Here is a 19,581-nt window from a genome sequence, read left to right as displayed (position 1 = left end):
CCCCTGTGCCTCGTTTCCTCTCTGTTATCTATATAAGTCCAGGTTAATGTATTAACTGAGGTCTCTCTCGCTCTGTCTTGCTGACCAGTGTGATTCTGAGCCCTATCTGGACTGTGTTGAGGAGCTCTACTATACCGCGAGATCTAATCTGGTAGTACTCCCTCTGTCTCTCCCATTATTCGTCATCCGTCTATCTACATACTAGCTGGCTTTTTTTTTCCTCCTCATAGTTTACACCTCTTATCTCCGCTTCCACATCTTCCTTACGTTCCCTCTTGTTCTTCATAATCTCTTATGAAAAGAAAAAGTCTTTGTCCTTATGTTTCCAATTTTTTGCTCTCTGAGCCACTGTTGTCTCTCTTTTTGTTCACTTTTAGCTGCACAATGTTTCAAATATATTTACAGTGCCTTGCAAAACGAGTCTCTCCTCTTGAACTTTTCCACATATTCATACATGTTGCAGCCAAAAACTTCAATGGGGCTTCCCCCACCCCTTCTGATAAACGACACAAAGGTACACAAAATTATGAAGAGGAAGAAAAATAATGCAGTATTTTCAGACTTCTGAAAATAGCGAGTTTCTCAAATGGGTTTTTTCTGGGCATGCCCAGTTGTGTGCTACAACCACAGTTTTTTATGATGTGGTCGGGCTGTTCAATTTGGGGGTTATTTAATCATGAATGTGACTTGTAACCAACTAAACAAGTTTCTCAGGCTGTTTTTTGACAATGGCTGTCATCTTGCCACCTTCTCATAAAAGCCAGACCTCTTAGCTGTATCTTTGGAGAGCCTTGTTGTCTTAGGTTTAGAGTAGAGATGCACCAATATGAAAGAAGCGATAGCCGATATTTACTGACATTATATCTCGTTATTATAACTGCTGTAAACCTTAGTCTATTGCCACTTTGCTGTCTAATGTTCTGTAAGAAACATTTGAGGCCTTCTCAGAACAACAGAGACGGTTTTACTGGGTTTTATTTTGGGTCATCATAGTAAAGTTGGGCCGAAAACGTCTGCCACTTTCTCCAAATCTTCCTGTAAAAAAAGTTTGATGATAATTTTTCTTCTCTACGTTAATCTGTCACAAAAAAAAGTCCCCTTGAAACACATTAAATACGTTGAAGTAGTTGGTTGAAAAACTCTGTGAAAGTTCAATAAGTATGAAGATGTTTGCAAGGCTCTGGACGTCCATCCTCACGATGTTGGTCCATCTCTTCTGGTCCGTCCGTGTTTCTCTCTCTTCACCTCTTTTCCGACCTTCCGCTTCACTAATTGGTGCTTCAGGTGTTACTGTCACATGATTATCACTGTTGTTGTTGTTCTCTTGTTATGCTGTATATGAAATGCACACTGTGGCAAACATACAAATGTACAGAGGAAGGTTAGAGGTCCGAGTCAAACGCAGAGCTGGGACTGTGAAAAGATCTTGCATCAGTCTCATACTGTACATGTGCTGAAACTCTTGAGTGTTTGCTGTGTTGTGCTGCTGTTCTTTTTTTTTTTTTTTTTTTTTTTTTTTTCAGCATATCTGATCTTTTTCTTCACAGACTCTCACCTTCTCTGTTCTAACCTGAATTTTGTTTTCTAACTTCTGACCTGCTGTAGTTCACTACAAGCACGGAACCTCTGATTTTTTTTTTTTTTTTTCAGTACGTGTTCTTTCCTGTTGCATGCTTAATTCTCTTTGTCTTGTAAAATGTTCATGCAACACAACAATGTTCTGTCTGTGGCTTTATGTAACAAATCCTAAGCCCAGCTTTTGATTTAAATTGGTCTAAGTTAATCTAAATGCTAGGCAGCTGATGCAGGTGATTTAAAACAGAGTTTAGAAGTAAATATGTTGAATCTAATTAATACCAGCTTCCTGATCCATCAGTACTTTCACTCTCTGGTATCAGAGAGTCTTACTTCTAAAACTTAGTGAGCCTAACCATAACTAGAACACTTTAAAGTAGTTTTAAGTTAGTCCTGAATCTGGACTACAGCTTTTTTCAAATAAAGTCAACATATAAAATTAAAAATTAAAAATAAGTATTTTTATGAAACAGTTCAAACCTTTACTCAGTTCCTGTTTGGTGTCTTAAGTTAAAATAATAATAATAAAAAAAATAGCTTTAGCTTCAGATAATCAACAAAAAGGCTGGAATATATTTCACTTTTAAATGATCTCAATTTGTCCACATTGGGATTATTAGAAAACAGAAGTTTTGTGACCAAATATGGTTAAATTATACAAGATATTATTTTTTTAAGTTATCTTTTTTTCAAATCAAAAGAGTCACAACTTTAAGAACTTTAAGTGTAAAGTATAGCTGGTTTTGACGCTGGCAAAATTATTTGAACAATTCAGATAGTTTTGGTTACTGTATTTATTTCTGTAGTAAGTCATTTATTCACTTTGCTGTAGATATCAATAAGTGTAATCATTTAAAAAAATCTTGACTGAAAAATACAGAATGTGGCACAGAAATGTATAAGCACAGAATACCAAATTTACATAAACTGAGTTTTCAAGCTTCCAGGATATATTAGGGTTTTTTTTTCTTTTGTAGAAATAATTAAATAGATAAATAAAAATTCACAAAACAGTTGAGATATTTTACCAGTAATGATTGTAAAACAATGGAAAGCATTAATCCCACTTTTCTGTACACTCCTGCTGTCCATGTTTTGCATATTAAACTTGATCTTTACAGTTTAAATTACATTTTATATTTCTTTTTTTTATGCAGTTAATTTTGTATATATTGGATATTGATAAGATAATTAGTGTTAGAGGGAAAAAAATGTAGAAACTTTAGGATTAGTGGATTGGATCACTAAAATATAAAATTCCAAGGTGGTATTTATTTAGTTCCTTGTTATTCAGGAAAATTTGTCCTATTGCTGTCATGAAGAAACGATTGCATATGATACACAGGACTACGATACTAACGTGATTTCTCTTTCTTTTAGGACTTGCAGCTGGAGTACGGCCACGATTCACCAAGTTTGCTGGGAGGAAACAAGTAAGTAGATGATTTTAAATTTCCAGCTTTGCTCCTTTCTCCCTCTGTTATACATGTTTTAGTGTTCAATCAATAGACCAGTCAAAACTATCGAGATTAGGAGGTGTGGACTATACAGATGAAGCGTTAATTTTACAACAATTTTGTGAAAAGGCACTTACTTCTGTCTGCATCTTAAACAGAAGCCTTCTCAAGTCTGTCGAGGAGGAACTTCAGCAGAGGTGAGTCCGAGCCTATTTCGTTTTTTTCACTTCTGGTTGGACCGACGTGTTGAACTGCGAGTGTGTATTTTAACCGCATTCACTCATCAGCGAATCATTTAACGGCAGGACTAACGGTGCCAATCACACGCCACTAATGCCGTCGTAATAATGACTTCAGTGCTGTCACGGCTCTCACGTTCCAGGTTCTGCTTCCCTTGTTTGTTTTTTTTTTCTTCTTCTGCGGCTTGCTTTATGCTGCGACTGGAAAATGCTGGATTTCTTAGGAGCTTCCTGCAGAGAGCATGGCTCGCGCACGCACACGCACACACACACACACACACACACACACACACATGCAATGAGTCACACATTTAAAAATGCAACCGACTTAATTCTACCAAAACATACTGACAAGTCCTTGGAGAAATTCTTATGCGCTTAAATGATAATTGTTGTTGTCCATGTGCTTTTTGATATTCTGAGAGATTTTGTGAGCTCCTGGAGAAAACAGTCCCTTTGAAATATTAGCTTTTTTTTCCCATTTTTAAAAATGCAGTTTTCTAGTTTGAGGCTCGATAAATAAATGAGTGATCTCACTTTGTTGTATTATGTAGAACTGCTCTTATTAGATAGTAATATTCACACTTGCATGCATATTTAAGCAGGAAAGACTAGAAGTCCTTCATGCAGACACTATAACTGGTTACATATCAGGACTGTCGACTTTAATGATTGATGGTTATAACAAATATTGTATCCAAAAAGCCAAACAAAATGTTAACTGAAGCTTAAATGACTTTGTAAGCTTTAAGCTGTTACTTTGTTCCCAGATTTATTGACAGTGTAGCTCCGGGTCAGTTAGAAGCGTACAGGTGTTGGAGGGTTTAGTAAAAAGAAGATGTGACAAATACTTCTGGTTGAACAGCAAAAGTAGGATTTCTGTTTGAGAACATTCAGATGTGGACAAAGTTGTTGGCACCCCTGGTAGAAGATGGGTTTAAAATATGAGCTATTTTCTTCTTTTACTGCTACAGCAATGTTTCACAGGAAAATAAAATCTTGGTGCTTCTGTTGAGTGGGTAAAAATAAAGTTAATCTGTTTTTAAGTAGATTACTGTTAATGATACCCCTTGCCAACCATTAAATGTAATAGTAATATTTACTGAAGTAATATTTTTATTTTTACCATCCTTTTCAACTTTAACAAAATTTCTAGGTACTTTTATGACTAGCATTCCAGAACTTTTTTCCATAAATATAGTCTCAATGACCATTAGATGCTATCACCATAGCAACCAGTTGTTTGAGGAAGATGCCACAGGCAAAAAGTTTTTTGTTTTTTTTTTGTCTTACCAAAACAAATGTAAATATTAAAAAAAAAGTTCTGAGACTCTAAGTTGATCCTCTGGGTTTGGTCAGATAAACACTACGCTTAAGCTTTTAGGCCACAAAGCTCCAGGTTAGTGTCTGAGCTTCTGCCTCACAGACTCCACCACTCCGCTCCTTCAGACTAGCTACTTCTCAGTGAAACTCTGGAAAAAACTTTGCTAAAGGGTTATTGGAGGGGCACCTTCCTGAAGGCGGAGTTTCAGAAATAGGAATTTTTGAAGAGAGAGAAGCCCAGAGTAAAAATGTCTTCTCTCATATTTGATATTTAAAGCATTTTTTTAAACAAATGAAGTTACCATAACTACTTGATTATGCTATGAAATGGCACTATGTGCCTGGATAAAATTTTCTGGTAAACAGAAAAGATGTCATTAATGATCCATCATGTTTTGCCAAATCAACACAGAAGTTGTTCAGTGTGAGATTCTGCTCCATGCTGTAGAAGTTTTATTTATTTTAAGATATCTTTTTTTTTTTCTTTTACATCTTTACCTGGGGTGCCAATGAATTTGTCCGGGTCTGTTTGGGATAAGTTATCTCCAGCGATAACAATGAGGCCACAGAAAGCATTTAGTGGAGAAGTGTTAAGTTTCGATCAGCAGAGTGAGAAAGGTTGCCGTTAAACACGAGGGACTTGTGTATTATTCTGCTGGACTGGAATCCTTCAGTCCTTTCAGATCTGCCCTGAGTTTAGATCTTAGACGTAGTGTGTGAACCGAGCTTTACTCAGCTCTCCCTCCCCCTCTTCCCTTCCTCCTCCTCCTCCTGTCGTCATCTCCCATCCCTATTTGCTTGATCTTGCCCCCATTACTTCTCTCCCCCACTGCAACAAAATCTACCCCCCCTCTCCTCCCCCCACCCCCTGATCGTCCCCTTCCTGTCTTCCCCTCCTCTCCCAGGGGCCATGTTGCACACTTAGGGGATGATGAGGATGAGGATGATGATGGTGCAGATGATGATGAAACTCACACTCAGTAAGTTCCCGCTCAGTCTCAGAAACTGGAAGCCTTTCTCTCCTTCTCTCCACATCTTTTTCTCCTCGCGAAGGCCAAAAGATGAGTTTGAGAGGGAAACGAGGAGGAAGGCTTCTCGTCTTCTCCACAGTTTCATCCACGCGTCTCCATGCAGCACGAACCACCATCATGCCACCTGTGTGTGTGTGTGTGTGTTTTTCACACTGCATCTGCTGTCTGATGTTAAGTTTTAAAGCTACTAACAGTTACTGTGAAGGCCACAAATGCACTGAATTAGAAGTTTGTTTTAAAAACAGACATTCTTACCGTCGGGGTTTTCCACATTTCATCAAAAGAAACACAAACTTTATTGCGTTTTAGTTGGATCTTATGTAAAAGAGCAGTGTGATAATGCGTAATTGTGAAATAGAAAGCGTATGATGTATGGTTTTCAACTTTTCTACAAATAAAAATCTGAATGTAGCTGTATTCAGACAATTTTTGGTACGTCCAAAAAAATAAAATCCAGTATGAAATAGTAAATAAATTCCACCTGTTTGTATCTAAACCTCAGTATAAAGTTGCTCTTTGAGGACCTGAGCAGTTTGTTAGAGATTATTACTGAATGAAAAGCACAATGAAGACCAAGTAACCTAACAAATAGGTCAGGGTGAAGGTTGCAGAGACCGTATTTTCCAGTGGAGGGCACTCTTTAGCAAATGTGTTAATAGAAGAGCTAATTTTTTTGTTGTCTCTTTAGCATTTAAACTTGATTTTATGTATATTATATAATTGAAGATAAGATATTATTGTATAACAGCATACCAAAAACGGATACTTCTCGCGTTGTTCACCCGTGATGAGATTCAGCAAATCACTTATGTTTTTTTTCTCCGTAAAATTGACTGATGTATTGTGGGTATTCTGACTGACGTCCTACCGTAGCCAATTAGGCAAACTCTGCAACTATAAAACTGAAGCCATGAGTAGAAAAAAAAAAATCACTTCCTGAAGCACAAAACACAAGTGGTTAATGAGAAATTTGATTCTGTTGAGGGAGATTTGCTACAGTTCATGTTGTGTCATTGCTACATGGTGGGTATCAACGTCGCTAAAATTAGCTGTGTAGCATTAACTTCCACTCAATACTGTGTTGGTGTAGCGCTTAAGCATTAGCAGAACTAATGTTTATGATTAGCGATTTAGCGTTAGCGCAGCTAACATTTTAGTCAGTACCTACCACTGGTGTTATAAAACAATATCCCAAGCACAGAACAGTGTTCAATCCATCATCTGACAATGTAAAGACAAAAACACAACTGTAAACCTACCAAGACACGGCTGTTCTCTTTAAAAGAAAAACAAGGACAAGCATTTTTCAGAGGAACCAAGACGGTCAGTGTGCAGGGGTCAGCTGTTGACAGTTTTATCTAAGAATAGCGAGAGAAAATACCACTTTTCACAATCTGTTGAACGTGAAAAGCTGGCAGAGACAAACCCCAAAAGACCTGCGAGTGTAATTGAAAGGTTTTTCTGCAAAGTATTGAATAAGGTCCACTGAATAGAAATGCAGATTTTTCGGCTAACTGTTGAAAACCACATATCCATTTTCTTCTGTTTTGCAGTTCTGCTTCACCCCCCCCCCCTTTTTTTTTTATTTTTTTTTTTTTATTTGTTGTAACTTACAATCCCAATAAAATTCACTGAAGATTGTGGCTGTAAGTTTAAGGGAATGACTTGTTTTTTTTTGCAAAGTCACTGTAATTTCTGTAGTAGCTTTAAAGTTTCACTCGAAGCAACATCAGACATTAATTCAGTTTCATTTCTTTCATACGTGGACCTTGCAAAGTTTTCTTCTTGCTGTTCTGCTCTCCGCTTGCATCACCATCTGTGTGACTTCTTGCTCCGTCTGTGTGTGTGTTTACTCAAACTAATGTCTGTCTCCTCCTTCTCCTATAGTAAAAAAATAAATAAATAATTGTAGATCTTCTATTTTTGCGTCAGACCCAAAGTACTGCGGTAGGCCAAAGTGTTCCTTGTCAACAATATTGTCCACCATGTTTAGAAATGGATACTTTGCCCTTTGCACATTGTTGGACTTTAGGTGGTAACAAAGCACTCACACAGTGAGCTGGAAAACACAAAGGGCATGAAGAACATGAAGCTGGAATCATTGAATTGCGGTGTTCGTGGTGGGGGCATGTTGGCTCTGATTTGTCTTTTTAAAGCCTTCTGCTCATTTTTGGTGGGTTAAGATATTGCATGTTTGGAAAATTATCCCCTCTGGGTTTGGATGCTGTGCAACTGGAAAGACGTTTGCTCGTAATTTCTTTACATTCGGACATTTGCGACGTGTAACCGAGGCAACAAGGTGTTGTTTTCACTACAGGAGGCGGCAGATAAGCATCTCAACAGCTCAAATGACGCCTAAACTATGATCTCTAATCCTGGAAGAGTTCGGGGGGAAAAGAGGGTTTATGGATGCAGAGCAGGACGAAAGAACAGCGAATGAAGGAGGAATCTCTTTCATCAATTGTAATAGGCAGATATCACATCCCAGACTCTTTTTCTGCCCAGCTTTCTACCCATGCATAGAGATTAAAGAGGAGCAGCAAAAGGAAATGAGGTGGATTAGCAGTCCTCTTCAACAGCTGATGGTGGCATGTAAGACATATTACTGTGCAACATCAAGTATTTTTTAATTGAATTGAACAAATGGGTCGTGGGATGCAACTGAGCATCAGTCAAATTCCATTTGGTTAAATTTTCTTCACAAAAGAAACAGAAACATATGGTCAAGTCGGCCCAACTATATAGACAGATTCAAATTTAGTCACCTGGATTCCAAAACACTGAAGTCCACTATTATGCCAATTAGTAGCAGAACCAGGCTTCTACTTTTTATGTAAAAGAATAGGTAAAAGTAAATGGCAGTAGTAGGTACTTTGGTGGCTTCATTTACAGAAGAAACACAACTAAGCAAAGTAAAACAAGCAAAAAAAGAGAAGCTCTGAGTCAGTAGTAGCATCCATAGCATGAAAAACAAAGTATATTCGGGCAGCATTAGCTCCATCTAAGAGGGTTAAACGTACTCAGTGCATCATCTGTAGAGCGAGAACACAATGTTATTGGCAGGGATACTTGAGCTGATGGCCTTCTCCTTTATATGAGCACATGCATAAAATGTGTGCCGGCTGTTATTCTCATGCTAGCTGACCCCATCCAAATACTTTCGCTGGTTGAAATACAGAACAAGTAGCCGTGTGCCATCGTCAACATTATCTGCATCAGATTCTGCTGATCAAAGCAGATTAGATGAGCGCTGGAGGTTTATGAAGTGGTGCAATCTAAGCTGCATCAGAGTTGCTCTGTTTTCACACATGTGGAGTAAATGACTCCTAATGTGTTTGTTACTCTAGCAGCTTCTTGGACCCGTCTCTGTTGACCTTGTGACCTCTGCTTGTTTTGGTTTTGAGCTCTGTAAACACGTCAGTAGATCTCGGAGGAGCAGCTCCTGAAAAATTCAGGACCAATCTGTTTGTTCTCAGCAGTTTTCGTGTGATAACAGCATTTTTTTTTTTTTTTTTGGCTTCCTGACTCATGTGTATTTGTTTTCATTTCATTCACTGACACCTTCGATGATGATTTCTGGCCTTCTGTATCACTCATTATTCATTAACATGTATCTCTGTTCGGAATGGGCTGGCATGAGTCTCATTGTATGATAGCAATGAGTAAAAGTGTCGCAATTTATTTTGTATCACAATATTAACACTGATGTTAAAAGTGAAAATGTTTAACATGAGCTAACTGACTACTTTATCTGCCTCATCAGGTAGCTAGCCTGCAGTCAGCTAGCTAACAGACAGGACTCTGATAGCTTGCTAACTAGTTTGAAACAGTGTTAGCTTTTAGGGAAGTATAACTCTACGCTCCATAGAGCCAGGAAAAACTCTTCGGCTCTTTAAATTAAAAGGTCTTTAAGCCACAAAACATAGTTATACACCTTTAAAAGTCTTGAAAAGTATGGACTTTGATTTCAGTTTTAAAAAAGTGTATAGAACAATATCCCATTGTCTAAAAATGGTGTTCTTCCTTCCCTTTTCTTCGCTACATCTTTCCTTCTTTTGTTTCCTTACTTGTGTTCTTGACGAACTTTCTTTCCTTTCTTGTCGGTACTTTACCTCTACAAATCAGACATTTTGAAGGCACCAGGCTTTGCTACAATTTTTTTGTAAACTTGCACAAAACTTTAAATCAAGTCACTTTGATTCTAAGAATAAAAAATAATAGAAACAATAAAAATAGCAAAAAAGCAAGGAGAGAAGGGTGCACTGATAAATTGCTACATGTGAATCAGATCTTATCTTTAGCTTGTTTCCATCCAATAGCCGTGCAAATTTTTTGTGAACTTCTACAATGTTGCAAAAAAAAAAAAAAAAGTATATAAATGAGGCATGTTTCCATCTACTGGTTTGGAGTGAATCAACTATGCTACAAGATGTAATTTTGTCAGATATTGATGCTACATATGGCTGTAATTAAACAAGATATAGAGATTTTTACTACCTATCTAAGAAGAATAGAGCATTTACTGTCCTTCAGAAAAGCCAAAACTCCATCTTAAGCAGTGCAAAAATCTTTTTTTTTTTTTTTGTGGAACTGAGGAAGTTTGCTGTTTTCATCACCCTTTTCTGATGTGATCCTTCAAAATGTGCATCAAAAAACATCCTCTGTTGCTCTGCAGTGACAGAGGGTTGTCTGAGCACACTTCCAGCTGGTCACTTTTCAGTTAACAATAGTCACCCCACTGTTGCCAACTTTGCAACTTTGTCGCTATATTTAGCAACTTTTCAGACCGAAAACAAAATATGAAATACAATGTTATTGGCCAAAATTGGTCTACTTAGTGGTCTGTCATTGGCTATAAAACTGCAGTCGGTGCACCTGAGTTACATGGTCAAAAAATTATGCAGAATAAATACTAAAATAAACTTTAGGTGTCTAAATTGTAAGGTTTTTGGCAAATTGTATTCTATGGATGTAGAAATTAATGTGTAGAAATCTGGAGCAGGTTTAAACTGCCCTTCATGACCGATGCAGTAATAATTTAAAAACCTTTAAAAAAAAAAAAACACTACTAATTCTCATAAATCTGGTTTTCATTTGATGTCACTTGTACTAAAAAGCCGCCTTTTCATTCCCCAGCAAATCAAGCACTATCAAGAGGCCAAAGGAGCCACCCCCACTCCCTCCGAAGGTAGGAGAACTTGTTGTTTTCAATCAGTTTGTAACTTAATATACAGCAGAAGAAAAAAACTCCTCTTTATTTACCCCCAGCCTAAGTCTCTCAGCTCCTCCCAGCACCAGCCTCAACACAAAAACGATGACGGCCAATCGCACAACAATGACGACGACACCGGAGGGGGAACCATCAAGCGGTGCCCGGCCACAGAGACGCCGAGCCCCGCCAAGGCGTCCACCAGCGTCCCCCCGCGGCCCCCGCCCCCGAAGCTGCCACCCCACCGCCGCAGCAGCCTAGGTAACGACAGCCCGCAGCGCAAAGACGTGGAAAGCTCTGCCCCAGAGGATGATGATGATGGGAGCTTTAGGCATTTCTGGGAGTGGCTCCACACGCCTCACACAGAGGAGGAGCTGGAGGAGGCGTGGGAGGTGCTGAAGGAGGTGAAGGAGGAACAGGAAAAGGAAGAGAGTAAGAGCAGCTGATTGGTAGCTGGGTAGTGTCCACAGACCCTGTTGTTCCCTTCAGTTTTTTTTTTTTTGTTTTTTTTGTGGTCTCCCATTAGCCAGTTCTTGTTCTTGTAGACTAACTGATGTATCTGTTCCATGAGCCCATTAACAGCAACGCTTTTTAAGTTTTATTTTATCCTTTTCTTTAAAGTTCCTTCTCTCCATCAGCTCCTGCTCCGTATTACTGTTTGTCTTTTCTGAAGTCTAATTATTTTCCTTTTTTGTTTTTTAATCCAGTAAATCAAAAGCTACTGCCGCTTTCCCTCACTCTCTAGGAGGAAGAAGTCACAGTTCAGAGTCAGATGATCACTTGATGAAACTAAGAATTCAGTTGAGGCTCATATTTTACAGCAAAATGAAGAGAGAAAATAGTTTGCAGAGCAATATCCAGGGTCTGAATTTCAGAAGGGCTTGTTGTGATGCATATCTGAGATTTTTCTCCTATATAGTGTGTTTTGGCCCCAGGCTGTGAATCAGAATGTCTTATGCTTTCTTCCAGCATGAAAAGGATTGCTAGTTCCAAATCTGGAAAACATGTTTATTCTCACAAATTTGCTTAGTTTGATGTAGTCAGCAAAATTCTATTTTAGTGGTTTGATCATGTTGGTTGTCTTGAGCTCTGGTTGTTTTTTCTTTGTTTCCTGCGCCTTGCAGTGTGTTTACCTTTAATTGTTTCACATCAGAACCTCAAACGTTACTGGAGCCCCGTTTGCCACAAACCATGTACAACAGAAAGAGGAAACTCTTGGGAGAACTGATAAAATAAGACCAGAATTTAATATCTTTGGATACTTGCAAAAATGTTGTTAGAGACAGCAAAAGACCTAAAAGTGGTGTGAAGATTCACCACCTAACAGGACAATGACGCCACTCTAGCTGCGATGGAGTGGTTTGGATCAAAAGATACTCACCTAAATACGACAAGGAATGTTCACAGACACTCACCGTCCAGCCGACTGAACATGAGCTATTTCGCAATGAATGGGCAAAAAATGAAGCCTCTAGATGTCCAACGCCAGTCGAAGTATACCTCAGAGGTCTTTGAGGCTGAATGGCAGCTGAAATTGTTCTACATAGCTTTCACTGAGGAAGATTGAACACAAATTTACTTTTTTTTTTCTTTTTTAGATTTTTATCCTTCATTGTACCACTTTGTGTTGCGCCGTCAGATAAAATCTCAACAAAATCGCACATCCTTAAAAAGTCTTAAATTCAACTGAAATTAAGGCCTTAAAATATCTAAAATCTGTTAGAATTTAAGATAACGTATTTAAGTTGGTGTTAAATACGTTAATTTTGTCGTGGCAGGACTATTTAATTTATGTAGGGAAGTTTTTCTCGTAGGACAGAAGCTTTTCCCTGACAGAAACGTCAGGGAAACGTTAGTTTGTTGTCTTAAATTTGAGCTGGTGAAACCTTGGTCAAGTATAAAAACTGTCGAGGGCCATAAATACTTTTACATGGCACTGTGTTTTCCTCTGACGTGTCGTACCTTCCTTGTGTTTTCTTCGCCGGCCAGGGAAAGACTTCCTTAAGCACGAGTGTGCGGCTTTCTGTGTCATTGTGGATGGGGTTGTTGGGCTGACAGGACCGGGTAAAAACAAGGGCTTGGTCACGACTCGCGGATTCCTTTTCTCCATGGAGATATTGGACTCATTTCACACAAACGGGCTTTCCAAGCTTTCCAAAAGTGACTTTTCAGAACAACAGCAGAGGAGAGGAGATAATCACTGTTTTCTGGAGGCCCCTCTATGTCTGAGCAGCACATTGTCGCAGCAGAAATAACTTCACAAACAAGTGCTGCGGATAGGATTCCAAATTTTTTGACGTTAGCCTCAGTCGCTCCGCTCGCCCTCGCTGATTTATTTCCGCCCGTCCACGCAGTGCTGACAACACTTGAACCACACCCACTCAGCAGATCAGAGGTCTTTTGTCTTTTCATGCCACTGGTGCAGCTTGTAACGCGTCGTCTTGTGTGCGCAGAGGTTGTTTTGTCAGCTGCTGTCCAGCGGTAAGCAGTTGGCACATTCACACCCTTCATTGCTCATGCATTATATTTGACTCTGTATTCTTCCTGCTAGTCTCCTCCCCTCTCTCTGCTCCCGAGTTGTTTTGCCTGTATAATTCCTCTCTGTCTCCAGTACCTCAGGTTAAATTGTTCGCATCATAACCAATAAATATGTCTGAAACCTCTCAGCCACACACTCATTCAGTCGCTGGTGTTGTTTTAGGTAATGGGCTGAACTCTCCCCATAACGGTGAGAGGGAAAGTCCTGGAGAGAGGCAGTCCACCATGCCCCCTAGCGTCCCCGTACGGAAAGACAAGAAGGATGTTCCCGTAAGTAAACGTTCTACTTGAGTTCGATATTAGATGTTAAACTAAATATTATTGTATTGAACCGTTTGTTGAAATAAGCACACTGCTAAATGTTTCTTTTCTTATCTGTGCCTTAGAAGCCTATCAGTAACGGTCTTCCTCCAACACCTAAAGTCCATGTAAGTTTCCGTGTCTTTTGTGATCACAGTGGGCAGAATACCCACAATTCAGGGTTTTCCAAGCAAGTAAAATCATGTTGTGGAGCCAATTTCAGTTAGTTTTATTGGTTTTTAGTTGTTACTCTTTTAAGAAAATGGATGGAGTGTACCGTTTTCTAAGCAGTCAAACAAAGATTGTAACAATAAATGCATACGTAACAGTCCAAAGAACAAAATGCAGTCTGGAAAAGTATGGAATTTGATTTTAATATTTTCCATGTCTGGATACTAAGACAATTAATAATGGAAAAATAATGGTATTTCTAGACCAGGAGTCTATAACCTTTACCATCCAAAGAGCCATTTTCCCCAAGTCCAGCTAAATTAAACTTGAGAGCAACAAGTTTTGCATGAGCTCTTAAAAAAAAGACATGTAATTTTTAACCTGTCGCTACTGCAGGAAATGTAACATTTTTAAAGAACCACCATTTTATTTAATTTTTCCAACTGTAAAATGCAGAAAACCATAAAACTTTAGCTTAAATAAGACAAATACATTTTCTTTCAAGGGATTTCGATATTTGTGAAAACACACTAGGTGTTTTCCACCTAGTGGCAAGAAAATTAGATATAAAAAATATTACTGTGTCATTGTGTTGTGGAAATTCAATATTGAAAAACTTCTAAAAGCTGCATTTATCTCACTTTTTTTTCATAGATTTGGTATTTAATGGCATCCCTCTCTAGAAACATCTTTAGTAAACTCCTGGTGAACTTCTGTACTTATAGTTAATGACCGAATGATCCTGTTTGGTAACTCCACCATATTTGACATGAAAATATGGTGCGAGGATGAATAACCATGACAACAGAAGTCAGGCTAATAAAGAATAAAGATCATCTTTCCTGTTTACAGATGGGCGCCTGTTTCTCCAAGGTGTTCAATGGCTGTCCGTTGAAGATCCATTGTGCCACGTCATGGATCAACCCCGACACCAGAGGTAACCAAGAGGAAAACCCATCTGGGTTCAGAGCAATAAACGTAAATCTGTAGTCTCTTCCTCCCTTTACTTCAGTTTGTTAAATCTAAGCATCTTTTCTGCTTCTCTGCTTCAGATCAGTATTTGATATTCGGAGCTGAGGAGGGAATCTACACGTTAAACCTTAATGAGCTTCATGAGACGACGATGGAGCAGGTCAGACACAACATAATAAATGCAAAACATCATTAGTAAAGAATTCATACCCCTTGGACTTCTCACCTTTTTGCTAAAACCACAGTCATCTATGCGCTCAACTGGGATTTAATGTGACCAATGAGTGGATGAAAAAGCAACACACTCAGTTCTTTTTTAAAAAGTTACAATTTTTGATTATGCATGAGTTGCATTCTTGCAGAATAGAGAAAGACAAGTAATTGTAAAACTTGAACATTGTTACTTAACCAGTTATTTTCCTGTAGTTATTGCTATAAATGAGGTATTTTTGTTTGTTTGTAGCTCTTCCCTCGGAGGTGTACGTGGTTGTATGTCATGAACAATTGTCTTCTTTCTATATCTGGTGAGTGAAGAAGTTCGTTTATAACAGACAACTAATGTTGTATTCGTTAGTTTTTTTTTCTGCTGTTTTGCATTCCACGTTACATTTTTCAGATTTCTGACTCTTTAATGACCTGGTGTGTGTGATGAATAATGTCTCACTGCAGGAAAAGCCTCCCAGCTGTACTCCCACAGTCTGTCCGGACTCTTTGAACAGGCCAGACAGCTGCAGAAGCTACCAGTAGCCATTCCCACACACAAACTCCCTGATAAGATTATCCCAAGGTAACGTCACAGTCAGGAAGTCCAACCTGTTAATTATTTTCTTTTTAGGCATTTTATCTCTTTTTTTGAAGGAATCCACCTTTTTTGACTTGAAGTTAAATAGGTTAATAACAACAAAAGCAGCCAATTCAGAATAAAGTTTTTGTATATTTGCCTCAGGTTAATAAGCCTGTTTTGGTGAGTAATGTCTGCTTGTGCCTGATTGTAGGAAGTTTGCCGTTTCCAATAAGATTCCAGACACTAAAGGATGCCAAAAGTGTTGTGTGGGTAAGCATCTGTCATACTGTTCATTTTACAGCTCTGTAGTGTACATGTGCGTACATTCTAAAAGTCAATATTTGAAAAAAGAAATCATAATGACATTTTTAATTCAATAAGTTTCCAACTATTCAGGAAATGGTAACATCAAACCAAAGGTTGTAAAGAAGACATGTGAGTGATAATGTGTGTCATTTCCTGCTAGTCCGCAACCCGTACACCGGCCATAAATACCTGTGTGGAGCCTTCCAGTCCAGTGTCATGCTGCTGGAGTGGGTGGAGTCCATGCAGAAGTTCATGCTCATCAAGGTCAGTCCCAGACTGCTCTACATTATGTCAAGCTCTTTTTTTTTTGTCTTATAAACAAAATATGTTTTACTTATTCGCATAAAACACAAACATATTTAGTATTTATATAAGATGGAAAAAAAAACACATACCTTGATTATAATCTTTACCTTTTCCAGTCTTTTATAGTACAGTACAGCTCCTGAACTGCAGACAACTACTTCTAGGTCTTTTCTAAACACTTCTTTTTCTCAAAAAATATTGTAAGCATTTTAGATTACTTTTTTTTTTTTTTTGTTGAGAGCAGAAAAATATAAATGCAAATTTTCATCCCACCTAATTCAGAGCCCTAATCGACTTCCTACTCACGCATCTACACGACCTTAAAAAGTCTTAAATTCCTGTATTTAAAATGAAGGCCTTAAAATGTCTTTTTTTAAATTTACATTTTTACGTTAGCTTGAAACTTTGAACTTGCATTGAACCATTTGGTGCCTAACAAGACACTAAGATTTCCATTTCTTTATTTTATAACAAGCCAAATGAAAGCAGTAATAACTGCGCTAGTTTATATTTTGTCAAATGTGCACAATCTAGAAATTCAGGGTTTTGAAAAACTATGAAATTTGAAGATGAAGCATATGTAGGACTTAATCCTGATTTAACAAAGAGAATCTGCTATCTGACACAGTTTCACATCTACAAACTTTCTCCCATATTTCTAATTCCTTTTTCCTCTGCAGAACATCGATTTCCCGTTGCCATGTCCGTTGGAAGTCTTTGAGATGTTGGTGGTCCCGGAGCACATGTACCCTCTGATCTGCGTGGCGGTCAGCAAAGGAACTGAACTCAACCAGGTGGTCCGGTTCGGCACCGTCAACCCCAATGCTACCTCCTCCTGGTTCACAGAAGCAGGTCAGAACGGCGTGGCTCTTTCTTTTTTATATTTATTTATTTATTTATTTATTTTTATTTTTATTTTTTTTGCGAAAAACAACTGGAGTCGAAACCAAACCCGGTCCTGATGTTTTTCTTTGCAGACATGCCACAGACATGCGTGATCCACGTCACGCAGCTGGAGCGAGACACTATTCTGGTCTGCCTAGACAGTGAGAAACACAACTTCTACTCATCTCAACGTTTACAGTTTTAGACCAAATGAAAACATATTTATAGGTCATACTCTAATTTTTTTTTTTTCTTCTGTCTCATCTTTGTTTGCCTTTCAGGATGTATAAAGATAGTGAACCTCCAGGGCCGGCTAAAATCCAGCCGGAAGTTGTCCGCTGAACTCACCTTCAACTTCCAGATCGAAGCTATAGGTACCAGAAGGAAGGCAGACCAGCTGATTAAGAAAGCTTTTGAAACAAATTATTATTACAGTAATGTGAAAAAAAGACATGACTTTCTATTAAATATTCTATTGTTTTAAAGAAATGTTCACATGTCAATGACGAATCTGTTATTTTTCTGGAATAGGAATCTATTTAATTGCACATAGCAACAAAAAATAAAAAATTTTTTGTCAGGGATAAAAACTAAGTCCTCTAGCTGAGGAAAAAGTTAGGACACCCTACCCCCAAATAATTAGTCCAACCACGCAAGTATGTCTGTAGACGAAGTAGGAAGACATTTTTTTTAAGGATCACACCTGATTGGACAAAATTAACGTCTGTCTTTGAACTTTTTCTTATTTATCCAGCATTAGACTTTCCATTATTTATTTAGTTTCATGATAAAAGCCTTATTTTTGATAAAAGCAGAATGAATGTCTTCTTTTCCTGCAGTTTGTCTTCAGGACAGTGTTCTGGCCTTCTGGAGACATGGCATGCAAGGTCGAAGTTTCAAGACTAATGAGGTTAGTCTGATCTTTTAGCGCTGACCTGTGTTTTTACAACAGAATATACTTTATTGAACCCCAAAGGGAAATTGCTTTTTCCCCTCTGAAATAAAAAATGAAATCACGGTAGAGTTGTGGAAGAGGTTTACCACCAGCTAATAAGGCAATAAGCTTTTTCCTCTCTGGTAGTAAAAACTCTAGCTTTATCGATTTTATGTAATTGTGACACTCCCAACTAATCACTCTAGATTTATCCTGTCAGATTGTTTTGCTCAGAAATGAGAAGTTAATAACGGTATCATCATGCCTGTCAAGATTAACCGCTAATGCTAAACAGGGAATAAAACCCAGTGGGGATATGAGGCTCAGTCATTGTAGACTTTTTAACCAGTCTCTAGATTTCTGTTTAGTCTTCAAATTTCTGTCCACTTTCTATCTTTGTAGAATCTGTAATTTTTATTATTTTTTTCTCCCTAGATCACGCAAGAGATCTGTGACAACACACGCATCTTCAGACTACTGGGATCCGACAGGTGAGAAAAGCGACCAGATTTACTGTTGCAGGTTTTCAGATAGACGTGTGCGGTCACGGCTGGAAAATGCTTAGAGTTCAAAGTGTAAATCTCTGTTTTCTGTGTAAAGTTCCTTGCAAAAGTGCTTTGAACATTTTCACTTTTTGTGATTTTTACGACGACAAACTTTGACGTGTTTTATTGGGACTTTCTATAAAGAACCGAGTATGGCGTGTGTTTGCGTTTTACCTCCCTTTACTCCTGTGTTACACTTAAACAAATGAAATCCAGTGTAATCAATTCCCTTTATGAATCACTACGAAAGTAAACGTCGTCCACTACGCGAGATTAATAAATGCTTCTGTTCTGCAAAGGCCTCAGATGTTTGTTTTTTGAGGACAGTATATTTTTGAAAATCTCTTCTGAACTGTTCCATCCATCATCTGAAAATTGAGAGATCGTGGAACAATTACAGATAAAGTACAATATACATCTATAGCAACTAAAAGGCCAGCAGAAAATTGTCCAATTACAGTCCTCCCTGTAACTGAAACGCTCATAAATCCAGAAAACAGACCTTGAGGTTTGACTTTGGAGAACAATGATTTGGATTACAGTAGCTTCAAGTCTTAAATGGCCCATCCAAAGTCGGGACTTGAACCAATTGAAAGTGGATTCCTCCAGCTTGAAATGCACTCAAAATCTCACTAAACTGCATTGAAGTAGTTGTAATATGACAAAATGTTCAAATAAGAAAAATGTTCACAGGATATGATTACTTAATCTGTTTAAGAGAAGCTCTAGTCCTCATCGATGTGCCATATCAGAACACACAACACGTCCCAAACATAAAACTATGACTAGAAAAGAGGTTCTGTAAAAAAACAAACGATAATAAGTTGGGAACAAATGTAGAAATTTCTGTTCAACTTTTAAGCATTTCTTTAAGTAGGTAAAGTCTGACTCGCCATCCACACACAAACACACCATTAACATCCTCTCTGCTGCCTTCTCGCTGAAGACGAGCTGATGGTAGAGACCCAGACTCTGAGGACAGAGGCCGCTCTCTGCCCAGGTACAA

At 38.3% G+C, this 19,581-nt stretch overlaps 1 protein-coding gene across 9 annotated transcripts in view; it reads left to right on the top strand.

Annotated features, from left to right (window-relative positions):
* The window catches only part of LOC106906347 (mitogen-activated protein kinase kinase kinase kinase 3), a 52,454-nt gene that overhangs the window by 29,020 nt on the left and 3,853 nt on the right, over positions 1 to 19,581 (top strand). For 2 of the 9 annotated variants that reach the window (XM_088013120.1, XM_088013127.1), the window contains 20 exons: positions 89 to 151; positions 2,956 to 3,008; positions 3,191 to 3,229; positions 5,500 to 5,574; positions 10,762 to 10,813; positions 10,894 to 11,266; positions 13,536 to 13,642; positions 13,759 to 13,800; positions 14,696 to 14,780; positions 14,896 to 14,975; positions 15,279 to 15,339; positions 15,485 to 15,602; positions 15,811 to 15,869; positions 16,066 to 16,169; positions 16,892 to 17,063; positions 17,189 to 17,257; positions 17,378 to 17,470; positions 17,936 to 18,006; positions 18,466 to 18,521; positions 19,522 to 19,575. In XM_088013120.1, coding sequence (XP_087869246.1) covers positions 89 to 151; positions 2,956 to 3,008; positions 3,191 to 3,229; positions 5,500 to 5,574; positions 10,762 to 10,813; positions 10,894 to 11,266; positions 13,536 to 13,642; positions 13,759 to 13,800; positions 14,696 to 14,780; positions 14,896 to 14,975; positions 15,279 to 15,339; positions 15,485 to 15,602; positions 15,811 to 15,869; positions 16,066 to 16,169; positions 16,892 to 17,063; positions 17,189 to 17,257; positions 17,378 to 17,470; positions 17,936 to 18,006; positions 18,466 to 18,521; positions 19,522 to 19,575 — 1,826 coding nt within the window. The remainder of the gene's footprint in view (positions 1 to 88; positions 152 to 2,955; positions 3,009 to 3,190; positions 3,230 to 5,499; positions 5,575 to 10,761; positions 10,814 to 10,893; positions 11,267 to 13,535; positions 13,643 to 13,758; positions 13,801 to 14,695; positions 14,781 to 14,895; positions 14,976 to 15,278; positions 15,340 to 15,484; positions 15,603 to 15,810; positions 15,870 to 16,065; positions 16,170 to 16,891; positions 17,064 to 17,188; positions 17,258 to 17,377; positions 17,471 to 17,935; positions 18,007 to 18,465; positions 18,522 to 19,521; positions 19,576 to 19,581) is intronic. The other 7 variants (XM_088013125.1, XM_088013122.1, XM_088013123.1 and 4 more) reach the window with 7 other exon arrangements.

This window comes from Poecilia mexicana, unplaced genomic scaffold (assembly GCF_051168715.1).
Source record: "Poecilia mexicana isolate PSO_F unplaced genomic scaffold, ASM5116871v1 scaffold_15, whole genome shotgun sequence".
In the NCBI taxonomy this organism is placed as follows: Eukaryota; Metazoa; Chordata; class Actinopteri; order Cyprinodontiformes; family Poeciliidae; genus Poecilia; species Poecilia mexicana.
Note: the sequence above shows the minus strand (reverse complement) of the source record. Positions and strands in the feature narration are given on the sequence as shown.